The sequence below is a fragment of the Onychomys torridus genome, chromosome 8 (assembly GCF_903995425.1).
Source record: "Onychomys torridus chromosome 8, mOncTor1.1, whole genome shotgun sequence".
Classification (NCBI taxonomy): Eukaryota; Metazoa; Chordata; class Mammalia; order Rodentia; family Cricetidae; genus Onychomys; species Onychomys torridus.
Window position 1 is genome coordinate 54,398,155 of NC_050450.1, and position 12,767 is coordinate 54,410,921.

A 12,767-nucleotide genomic window follows, 5' to 3' on the forward strand; every position below is an offset into this window, starting at 1 on the left:
TGTGTGCTAACAATATTTTATTCTTGGCCTGTGGTGATTGTGGAGGTGTGGTAGTTTTGTGTGATCATTATTCATTAAAAGTTTATATTTACATTTTGTTGAAAAAAAAGAAAGAAAATCAGGGGGTTCTCAAGTTTGTGAAAAAATGTTCAACTACACTAGTTTTTAAAGAAATACAAGTCAAAACGGCAATGAGATATCAGCACAGTTAGGGTGGCTGGAGTTCAAAAGACACAAGCTAACAAATGCTGGTGAAGAAGTTAATAAGCTCACAAGAGAGAGCAGTATGGAGGGTCACCAAGCAGCTGAAGACAGATCTACCATACAACCCCCATCCCCTTCCACATAAGTATCTGAAGGAAATTATTTCAGAATGTGAAAGAGACACCTGCATACCCATTGTTGCACTACTCACAGTGAGATATGGAACGACCCTTATGTCCATCAGCTGGTGAATGGGTGAAATTTGTGATAAATAATGACACTTTATCATTTATATCCAAATCTGTGGAACTGGAGGACATATGTGAGGTGGAAGTGTCAGATACAGGAAGACAATAAGCCATGTTCTCTCACCTGTGGATGCTAAAAACAGCTCAATCAAAAGTGTGATGGTGGCTCCCAGGGACAGAGCCGGTCAGAGCATGGGTAGGGGTGGAGGTTTGATAATGAGTACATACACACAATCAGATAGGAGTCAGGTCTAGTACTCCAACAGAATAGTGGGGAGTGGCAGTTCATCATAACCTATTACACATTTGATAAGAGAATAGAAAGGAGGAACCCAAATGCCCCATAGAGTAATGGGAACATGAAAATTGTTGATCACCCTGACTTGATAATCTGTATTGCACAAAGTATTGAAATATCACAGTGTACTTCACAATACTTTTAGTGATTGTGTGTTAATCAGTAAAAGACTGTAGGTGATTAAGGCCATGTTAACCACTCTGGTTTGATCATCACACTATATACACGTGACATATTATCACAACCGAGTCTCATAAATTTGCACAATTCAAATAATCATAAGATATGGGCTGGGAATGCTAACACACATATAATCCCACTATGTGGGAGGCTGAGTGAGGATCATGAGTTCTAGGCCAGCCTGGGCTACATAGCAAGACCCCGACTCAAAGAAACAACAGTTGTTCAACCTTATATGCTTAGAAGAAAACAAATGCATTCCACTTAGATGCAGTTGCCTTTGATGGTAATTCCTACCTCTTACAAGCTGCTTAATTTTATAGGAGGAAAGTATCCATGCTCTGGACTATTTCCCCAGTCTACAATTGTATGGATATCAATTTCAATTTGTTAAGAAATCCACTCTAACCATGTTTAAAAGACAGATGCATCTTGATACATTTGGTTATAGTAGAAAATGAGATGATAATTTCATTATATTCTTTGATTTCTCAGGAAGACTTGAAGCATATTCCTAGGTGGTCAGTGGGAGGCGTTTTCTTGATACTATAACCAGAAGATCACAAGTATCCAAACTGTACTTAGTCATTGTGTTTTTGGAGAAAGTCTAGTTAGTGACTTTCTCCAAAATTCTTTCTCCATCCTAACAAAGGGGCCACACTTTCGCGGCAGGAACAACAGACGTTACAACAGGCTATAGGTCTCTGCTGCCACTGCAGACATCAAAGAGGACGCTGGATCCCTAAAGCCAGCTGTAACCTCCCACTGGGGTATCTTATTAGGAAATGATAGAGATTTATAATGTTCTGTCTAGCTTTATAATGTTTTATCTAACTTAACAAATGTAGAGTGGATGACACATTTATTTGGGGCTCATTTGAAGGTTTGGGGGCTTTCGTTCAACTCCTCTCAACAGGGCTTCCTCTGTCCTCTCCCAGCACCACTCTTTCTGTTTTAGCTTTCTTCTCGACTCTTACTCTGGCATGGTGATATTTAACATTACGTTGCATTATGTCATTTTTCTACCCATCTCTCCCAGGAGGTTCCACATATTTCAATCAGCACTTGTTGGATGGAGGCACGTCCTCTCTGCTTTGACTTAGCTACTGCCTATCCAGCAGGAAGTGACAAACTGACAGAATACTGAGCAATCACAACTGCTGAGGAGTTAGTGAGAATGAGCCAAGTTGGGTGGCCAAAGGAAAGGCAGGACACCTCCGTGCTCACTTCTAGGGTCCTAATTTGAGGGGAGAAACAAGTGCCTCAGTGAGCCGACCTGGTCTCACCATATGGGTTGAAGTCAGTCAACTGCTGATTCATAATCATTTTAATCTATAAAAAAAAAGTGAGCAGTCCCTGGGACGCCATCAAATAAAACAAATCATCTACTTTTCAGGTAGTTTAAACAGAGTGGGTGTCCTGAGCTCTTTATCACTGGGAAGACAATGGAGAAATAATTTCTAGAGCGGTAGACACAGGGTTTGCACACTGACCACAACCCATCATCAATTCTTAATGTAGATGTAGGCTCTTTTCATAGCCCATTTAAAAGTCTTCAGTGATAGATAAATGTCAAATTTAAGCCAAAAGAGTTAAATATTTTAAATGTCAATGTTTATTAATCCCGGTAGTAAAACCATGATATGCATTATGCTGTGTACAGGATATGTCTATGAGCCTTGGAGCTAGGATGCATATCATTGAAGAGCTGTGACACTTATGTTCATATAACCCTGGTCCTGCTCTTCGCTGGCTTTATGGGTTGGAGCAAAGCATTGAGATTGTAAGGCTCATTTGTCTAGCCTATAGATGGGAACAGTGATATTTAATATACCTCAGGATTGGGGACAGTAATATTTAACATACCATGGGGTTCTTTGGAAAGGACCCATGTAGTACATCAGTAAAGTGTCACCATTATAATTAATAATAAGCATCCTAACATCATTACGTCCTGGATAAGTAATGGCTTATCCAGGAGACACTCTGCAGCTCCTTTGTAGCAGGTATCACAAAGCGCTCTGGGGTCCCAGCAGACTTACTGGGTTGATTGGAAACTATTGTTATGAAAAACGATGCAACATTTAATGGTGGTGGCAGGTGGAGAGATAGGGTCCAATTTGTGCTCTGGCCCATGAGATGGAGAATCAAACTCAGATGTAATGGCAAGCTTCACCAACGGTTATGCTATTCCGGAAGGAGAGGTCATGCTGGCTGCCCATCTTAAAAGAAATGTCTTCGGAATTCATTAAGGGATAGCACAAAGCAGATACTCACAGATGAAAATCTCAAAAGGTCATTTGAAAAAAGACTGTTTTCTTTACCTTTCGACTGCCACCGACCTTATGCAGCTAATGGTCTCACACGTGACCATGTGTTCAAGCTGGGCTGAAAGGGAGGCCAGCCCAATTAGGCTAGGAATGAAAAGAGGCTGGACAAAGTGGCTGGAGATGGCAGAGGGACCACAAGGAAATGCGGTGTATCAGGTCAGCTTATTACCTCTCTCCCCGCTAATCACTCTGCATAAAGCCCCAGCAGGAAATCATTTCGTCTCCAAGTGAATCACAGCAATTTTATAATGAAAGAAATGAGGGCTCTCTCCAAGCTGCTCCCCCCATCGTTTGCAGGGAAGAGGCTGCGAGCAGAAATATAAACAAGAATGTGCAGATTCTACAATATTGTGGCATAAAAGCAAACTGTGTGTGTGCATGTTTGTGTGCATGCATGTTATGCTCCAATATGGCTCTGGGAAGTAGGATGAGTCAAGGAATTCAGAGGCACAAGGAGACTGCTTTTCTTCAGCTCCTTGACTGCTCATTCGAACTGCAAAAGATTTTATATATATTGGGGATTCCCTTAGGTGAAGCCATAAAGTCTAATAAAGGCCTTCCACGGAATGGGAACGAGAACTTTACTTAAGTGACCTACTTAGTTACAAAGACCTAGAAACTAGATGCCTCAAAACAGGGTATGCAAAGATAGAAAATAATATGGAAGAATTGAAATAAAACCGCAAAGCCAGGTTGAGACCCTCAACAGACAGGCAGGGAGGGAAAGAGGGTGAGAGAGAGGAAAAGAAAGAAAGAGGAGGGAGGAGAAGGGAAGAAAGAGAGAGTAGGGGGGAGGGAAGGGGGAGTGAGAGAAAGAGAGAGAGAGAGAGAGAGAGAGAGAGAGAGAGAGAGAGAGAGAGAGAGAGAAGAGACCGAGAGACCAAGCCAGCAGGGGAAGGAGATGTTTATAACTCCATGGAGGATATCAAAGTTGGATGAAAAGAATACATGCTTTTGGGAACAAATCCCAGATCAACATTCTGTGCTGGGTGACTATGGACAAATTAATTGACGTGTCAGATTGAACTGTGTATTAATGGGTATTGATGATTAGCTTTTCTAATGACTGCAACGACACATGCTCTAACAAGAGAAAAGTTCTTGAATGTGTCATTTCTCTGTGTTTGTAGTCCTCAGTTTCCATAGCAAGGAGTAGGTCACGTGGTGCTCACCATGAGGAAGAAGATTGGTACCCTGCTGCTGTCCTGAGAAGCGTTTGTTCCACATACCACACACTACTTACCAGCACACACCACCTTACTACACACCACCTCGGCCTCCTGTCCTCTTTTAGCAAGCACCCAGAGGGGAAGCATGGAACTGTACAACAAAATTCTTTTGCCAAAGGGTGTGTGGCGGGGAGCAAATGGGTGAAGAGCATTACAGAAGAGAGGAAAGAAGGCTGGGAAAACTGAGGCAGTTAGAAACCAGCCCCTCGTAATCTGGTCCTCAGCGTGAGCAGAGGAGAGCTGAATGCACCAATGTCATTCACGTCACTTCTTCTATTTATTAATTGAGGGTGCCAGCATCATGGTGATCACGCATTGAATGAGAATAGAAGATGAAAAAGGTTAAGTTCATGCTAATTCTTGCTGGAGAGAAGCAGATGAATCCCATTCCAAACAGGCATTGATCACTGTGATTCTCAGAATGTTAACTACAGGACTACATGAAATATGCCAGAAGATAATCGATAGTTCCTTGTCCTGCTGCACTGAGCTGAGGAGGGAAGAGATGGGGGAGGACAGAGACAGCAAAGGGCAAGGGGAATGAATGGGAGCCAATATTGGAGAGATGAAAAATAAGAAACGGAGGAACTGGGCCCAAGAGCAAAGGAGTAACACAAGACTCACAACTTTGTGGGGCAGAAGCAGAGACAGAGAGCAGTGGCTATCCAAGTTCCCTCCAGTCCAGCTAGAGCAGCTGCTCGTTATGCAGCTGGGTCTTTGGTTCAGAAAAAAAGAAGCTGAGAAGGGACAACAGTGAGGTAATGGCTCTGGGGAGGTGGTGGCCAGCTAGGCTAATATTTACCGATACTCCCTGCAGATTAGGTGCCCTTATGTTAGAATAGCTGTCTATATGCAAAGCCATACCATTAGTATGTGCACACCAGGCTGAAGACCCCTCCTCCACAGTCCCTGGAGGCTTATTTCAAGGCTAGCGAGCCTGCAAACAGGACTGTTGCAATGCTACAGAGGTAATTATTCCTCCATGGTCAGCCCAGAGGCCAGGGTGTCTATCACCTTGGCTAAACAGTGAGGAGTTGGTGTGGGAGATGAGAGGACTGATGAGTGGAGGGGGAGGGGGCAGGGGCTGAGCAGCAAGAGTTGTGCTGGAAACAGTTAAGAGAAAATGGGGCATTTAGGGTGATGCTAGATATCAATTATTAATACTCCCCTGATTCTGATGAAGGGTTTAAGGTATGCCTTTCATAAAATCTAGCTTCTGGCTTTCTCTCATATATCTTTCTGCCTTTATGTCTTTCCCCATTGAATTCTTTTTCCAGTTCAAAATTGATTTCCTCTTGTGCTCTTTGCTATTTTTCAAAGCTCTCCTGGGTTAGGGTCTCCCCCTTCTCTCTTGCACCCAGTAACCCAAATGTAGCTTTATTATGACATTCAATTCACCTTAGGAAAGTTTACTGATTCTCTGTCTTTCTACCCTGGATGATCTATGCTAATTTGTCTCTCTTCTACCATGCCATGACTATATACTCAGAAAGTTATTTAGGCAAAACTACATTCTATTCATCTTTAGATCCCGGCACTTAGCTCAGTGCCTCAGGAATTTTTTTAAATATGCATTTTTTTTAAAAAAATTGACATGAACAGATTTAGTCCATTATTGTTTTATCTTTGTCATCTAATGGTTTGTTAGGTTTGTTTATAGCATTTTCACAACACATCTTTTTCCACCCCAAATCTCTGCTGCTAATAGCTAGAACAGAAGTCTCATTCCTTCTCTGTTCCTTGGCTATTGGTCTAATGTTGAACTAGACCCTGAAGTCCTCATGTTACTCTTAATATGTACTTCTTATTGTGACCCTTATCCTTTCCATGAAAATTCCATCAGATTCCATGAGCCACCTTTCCTGGATAAGTGTGGTTACCAGCCCTGAGCAAAGAAGCTTCTCTTTACAGCAAATGGAGAACATCACAGAAAGCCACAAATGGACACAATACAGAGATCAATGAATTTTTAGGGAGCCTAGTTCTAAATGGATACATCTATATCATCATAGCCCCTGCTCAGAGAAGTTGTAAGAACAGAGGCTGGAAAGATTGTAAGAACCAGAATACCAAGAAGTCTGCCATGAAATATCCCTCCTAGAAATGACTGCATGAAAGGGACCAGAACAATGTAATATCAATGAATAGGTTAGCATGGAAGCAGGGAAAATTCATTGGGTCCCACACCTAGACAAAGACTTATAAGCAACCAATGTCTTTTGGGAAGAGAACTCACATCTCCCAGGGATAAGCCTCCTTATTGGTTGTCCGAAGCAAAGTGGCCAGTCCTAAAGCCATATACGCACAAACAAGAAACAGACTCAGCAGGTTATATATATACATTCGTGTACATGCATGTAACAATAATAATAAAAAATAGGCTATCAACTTGAGAGTTGGGGGATACATGGGAGGGGTTCAAGAAAAGGTGGCTGGGAATGGCTAGAAGGTAGAAAGGAGAGAAGGAAAGTGATAAAAGTATTTATAAAAAAATATCAAAACTTACCCATAGGTTTAAGATTTAAAAGCAAAAGGAAAAGTCTCATGTCTTTTCTTTCTAGTTCTTAAGCTAAAATTTGCATTCGTTTTTAAATATTTGGCAGGAAAGACAACTCTGAGTAAGCTGTGTTTCTTTTGCCCAGGGAGTCACAGCATTAGGGATTTAGAGCCACTGGGCAGTCTAGGGGTGGAAGGGAGTTCAAAGCCACTGGCCTGTAAGAATGGGCAGCTGTATGTAGACCTGTTCTCTTCCAGTTTTGCACACTGGACTTTTCAGCCCAGGTTTATTTGCAAACAAGCTGAGATAGCAGAATGGTTTCTGGGACTTTCTCCCTAAATGCCTATGATCAAAGTCCCCAAATGCTGACAGAGACACCACTGGTTGGTGGTCAATCCAAATAACAGCTAAGTACTGAAACTTTTCAATGGTCCTGACAGCCAAGCATGAGTGAGTGATTGTCTAAAGCGTAACCCCACAGGCTCTCATGTTTGGATGCTTGACCCCCAGGTGGTGGTGCTGTTAAGGGAGGCTGTGAAATGTTTAGGAGGTGGAGCCTAGCCAGTAGACATAAGATCACTATGGGCAGGCCTACAAAGAGAATAACTTAGCCCCTAACTCTAGCCTTGCTCTCTGCTTCCTGTTTCATCCTTGGACCATCTGCTGCCACATGTTCCTGTTGCCACAAATGGAGCCTGTTCTCACCCTGACCTCACCTCCACGATAAACTAAAACTCTGTGTTACCATGAGCCAAAATAAATCTTTCTGATCACCCAGTAGCATTTGAGGTCTCGTACTTCCTCCTGTGTTGGACTGGAGTCTGTGGTGAATGAATGTACTCACCTCTACCACACACAGTCGGCCCAGAAAGCTATCCAGTCGCACAAAGACCAAAGATGCCTGGAAATCCCATGCCCTGACTTCTGAGTCCTCGTTGAAGTAAGTGTGGAGATGTTCCCTTCTGTCCTGAAATGCGCATTTGAAGAAGTTTAAGGTGTCTGAGACCACTTGCAGTTTTTTCCGACTTTCCTCTATCTCACTCCTCAGGAGGTCTTCTGGGCTGAGGTAATTAGAGGCCTGGGATGTAGACAAATCAGTAACCGTGAGCACAGTGGCAGGTACAGGATATCCCATGACTGTGCCAACACTGTCTCAGAACAAAGGAATTGTCCAAGTAATGCTTTTCACAAGTACAACACAGAAAACTTCTGACCAACTTTCCAGTTCCCCAGGTGATCTTGGGGACAGTGTTTAAGCTCAACGGTCTATGGTCCTTCAGTCACAGTGTGTTAAACCATGTTGTGGTTGGACATGTGACCAGTCAGAGACTAGAAGGCATTATGGGACGTGGCTGGACCAGCTGGGTCTTGTCAGTTGTTAATTCCCAAATATTCTTCTGAGATTTATTGACTTGGGAACAAGATATTTTGATCGAAAGAATGCTTTGGGCCATATCTAGTTTTCAAGAGACTTAAACCTTGGAAGTGGGAAGCTAAGCTACTGGATGGTCCCCATCACCAACACAGGGAGCAGCAGAGAGTCCTGGGTTCACGATGCACCATCTGAAACCGCAATGCAAGTCAGCCTGGAGCCAGCCTTGCCTCAGATTTTCAAAGCACAGGAGATAATATGTGTTCTCTATTGATGCTCCATTTTCTTAGGTCTCCTTATACTTCCAACATTCCCATCAATCGTGATAGTGACATGCAGATCTGTGAGACAAACACCCCAGATGTGGGTGCTGCTGTGGGTGTGCTTGGATAAGCAGTCTATCCTGAACCTTAACCAACATCGTTAAATAAGGAGTAAATCCTAAGGCCCCTTTTGTCCCCTCATCTGATGTCTGACTGGAATTATAAATGGAACACCATTTTGTAGCCTCAACATGCTCAGTGGGTACCAGTTACTATGAGCCATTCTGTGAGCTTGCTTGCTGTTTTCTTAGGGTTGATTGTCCTTAGGTGCCAAAAAGAAGTCAATGTGGAGGGAAGGTCACCCAAACCAAGGCTTGTAGTCCCACTTACAGAAACACTCTTTAAGATCCATACTGCCCTAGTACTATACAAATCCCTAACAGGGGCTAGGAAAGCCAGCACACAGCTGGACTCCCATTTGCTTGGGAAGGCAAGGCAGGAGGAGTGCAAGTTTAAGTTGAAGGCTAGGCTGAGAAATTTAATGAGGTCTTATCCCAAAATGTAAAAATATGTAACTCGCTGTTAGAGTGCCCTTAGAAAACATGTGAAGGACCTTGGATTCAAGCACCAAACAAAAACAAAGAAAAAAAAAAAAAAAAACGAACAAAAACCCATGAGCAGAAAAAATAAATAAATAAATAAATAAAGTGGAAAACTGATCTGAGCAACCCAAACAGCAGCATCTCAAAATGCCACAGCTAAGAAGCTCTGAGTGTGTGGGGGCACAGACATCCTTGGCATTGTGACATCTCTCCATCACCCCATGAGATGGTTCCCTTTTTGCTGCAGCGTTGTAAAAGGACAAGGAGGTACAGAGCAGGCAAGCAGCTCACCCTGGAACACACAGCTCCCAGGTGCTAAGGCAGGAGCGGAATCCCTTGGCTTCAGAGACTCAATTCTGAACTGCCAGGCTCTGCTGGTGACTTCATGCAAATGGTTCACACTCATTGTGAACAAGGTCACCATTTGCCCATCCTGCCCTTTACCTCACTCAAGGCTCAGGCAGAAAGCAAGGAAAGACTGGGCCTCCCCCAGTGTTTGTCAGGAGTACCAAAAACCTCTTTGTGAACTGCTGGCTTGAGAAAAAAAATATATAATTCAAATGTGAGAATTCTTTGGGCTGCAATGACTTCTGTGCCTAAGGGGAAAAAAAAAAGCACATTTTCCTCTTCCATGTGCCTTTCTTTGTGCCAACCAGCCCCTAGGGAGAAGTTGCGGGGCTGCATGGATCAGCTCACCTGCTGAATGAGGAGGTTGCAGATTTCCTGGAGCAGGACTGTGAGCCTCCCTGGGGAGCGGTACCACCTGCAGGTGGCCCAAATCAGACAGACCACATGGAGCAGAGGTCTCAGCCTGCCCTTCACCTCGGGAAACTCCACACTTTCTAGGATGTCCAGGTGTCGCTGGAGCGGTAACAGGTGCACATGGATGTCCTGGGCCTCTGTCAGGGCTGGAAGGCATTAAGAGATGGTCAGCTATCCCTGCAGGGGCACCACCTAACTCATGGAGCCCCAGTGTATGGGGAGCGAAGGGTTGGCAAAGCAAAGACTGCAATTTCTTCCTGACCTGAGAAGATGGAGAAGATTATTTCAGAAAACGTCCAGGCTCTTCTGAAGAAAGACTGAAATTTGGAGCACTTTTTTTTATTTATTTATTTATTTATTTATTTATTTATTTATTTATTTATTTATTTATCTATCTATCTATCTATCTATCTATTTATCTATTCATTCATTCATTTATTTATCCATTTATTTATTTATTTATTTATTTATTTATTTATTTATTTATTTATTTATCTATCTATCTATCTATCTATCTATTTATCTATTCATTCATTCATTTATTTATCCATTTATTTATTTATTTATTTATTTATTTATTTATTTATCCATCCATCCATTCATTCATTCATTCATTCATTCATTTATTTCTAGAGCTGAGGACCGAACCCAGGGCCTTGCGCTTGCTAGGCAAGCACTCTACCACTGAGCTAAATCCCCAACCCCCGGAGCACTCTTAAGAATGATGGACTAGGAAAATCTTGCTGACAACAGTCCTGTATCAAGATTTCTTCCTGGCTTTCCCAGCCTGTCTTAGTCAGGGTTACCATTGCTGTGATGAAACACCATGACCAAAGCAACTTGAAGAGGAAGGTGCTTATTCAGCTTACCCTTCACATCGCTGTTCATCATCACAGGAAGTCAGGACAGGAACTCAAACAGAGCAGGAACCTGGAGTCAGAAGCTGATGCAGAGGTCATGGATGCGTGGTGCTTACTGGCTTGCTCCTCATGGCCTGCTCAGCCTGCTTTCTTATAGAACCCAGGACCACCATCCCAAGAGTGGCCCCACCCACAATGGGCTGGGCCCTCCCACATCAATCACTAGTTAAAAAATTGCCTTACAGGCTTGCCTGCAGCCTGACCTTATGGAGGCATTTTCTTAACAGAGGGTCTTTCTTCTCAGATGACTCTAGCTTGTGTCAAGTTGACATAGGACTAGACAGCACACAGCCCCAGTCTGCTGCTCTATTTTGGCAGAACCCCTCCCCTGATAAGTGTTTGCTGATGGCTTTGATGCTGGTACCACAAAGATGACATGAAGACAGATGACGGGACAAGCCCAAAAGACTTTGCCTTCAAACGCTGATCCAGACGCCTCTCAAATCTATGACTTTGAACACATCTAACATCTAGAAGCCTCAAAACTAGGCTGATCTGAATGGTAATTTCAGGAGTCATGAAAACAGAAGGCAGTATAAACGGCAGCTTCCTAGAGAGCAGGGCAGTGCCAGGACTGTAGCATACAGTTAATGAACAGCAGCATCTCTGGTGAGTGTTTAATAGAAACTTTCATGAGTGCTTATGAAAGAGAAACCACAGGGAATGGAGGAGTAGCATGGACTGGAGATGGCAAGACTCTTTTCAAAGCCAAAGAGCTGTCGTCCTACCACTCCCTTGAGCACAGCTCTAAGGGAGAAGCCTTCAGCAATCATCTTGTGGTAACTGATGGGGAAATGGGGTAAAGTTGGTAGCACTGGCATGTGCATAGCAGCCCAGAAGAAATGGATGCAGGACTGAAGGGAGTATCTGCAGATGTTTCCCTCCTAGGCAAGTAACTGGTGGTGTCTATGAGAACAGGTGGTCTTAGGTCATATTATACAGATCAGGCTCCAAGTCTACTCGAAAGGAAACTCAAAATATCCCTGATTTAGCTGTCACCTCCAATATACCAGGACTTTTTTCTACCACTAGACATATAGCATCCCATCAGGCCTAAGTAATTCCCTAGGCTCACTGTGTGACTCAACCAGCCCTCTTTGCCTGAACAAAAGGAGTGGTACCCCTGTTTATTCCAAACCTCTGCATCAATTGTCCTGAGGCCCAAGGGACACATGATAAATGGATATGGATGCTTGTACTTTATATCCCAAGTAGTGTATTGGAAGCCACTGTGTGAGCCAGTCAAATGACCTGGCACTCCAATGAAAGTTATAATTCTGTGTGGGTGGCTGACAGGGAGTATTAGAACCACTGAGTTGAGGCAGAGGACCTTAACATCCAGCAGCCATGTGGAAGAGCACAAGACCTGCCTTCACATGTGCTGTTGATAGACGAAGTTTAGAACGTGCATATCAGAGGCGAAGCTGAGGCGTATGCACAGGAGTCTTCTCTTCATGTCACTCTGTTTGAGGGCCCTTTCAAAACTCAAATCTTTCCTCATACACCTGGACACCTGGACAGAAACTTGATTGTTTTAACAACATAATATTTGAGAAAGCATAAACTGCTCCCTAGATCAATTAGGAAGCAATTACCTTGATTGGAAAACAAAAACACCAGCAACAAAACAAAAACAAATTAAGATAGATAGAGCTAGGATTGTGCTTGGTGTTTTTTGTTTGTTTCGTTGTTAAGATTATCTATTCCTCAGTTTCTGAAGGATACTGGTTGATGGGCCCATTGGGATCCCCAAAGAGAAGGATTCTGAAGATTCTTACATGAAATGGCATGGTGTTGGCATATAAGCTGCACACATCCTCTTGTGTAGGTTGAATCCCCTCCCTGTCACTTATATCTAACAC

At 43.2% G+C, this 12,767-nt stretch overlaps 1 protein-coding gene across 1 annotated transcript in view; it reads right to left on the bottom strand.

The window, feature by feature from the left end:
- The window catches only part of Dnah9 (dynein axonemal heavy chain 9), a 349,307-nt gene that overhangs the window by 313,402 nt on the left and 23,138 nt on the right, over positions 1-12,767 (bottom strand). Inside the window, exons 5-6 of the mRNA XM_036196748.1 lie at positions 9,920-10,131; positions 7,831-8,064 (exon numbers count right to left, since the gene is read on the bottom strand). Coding sequence (XP_036052641.1) covers positions 7,831-8,064; positions 9,920-10,131 — 446 coding nt within the window. The remainder of the gene's footprint in view (positions 1-7,830; positions 8,065-9,919; positions 10,132-12,767) is intronic.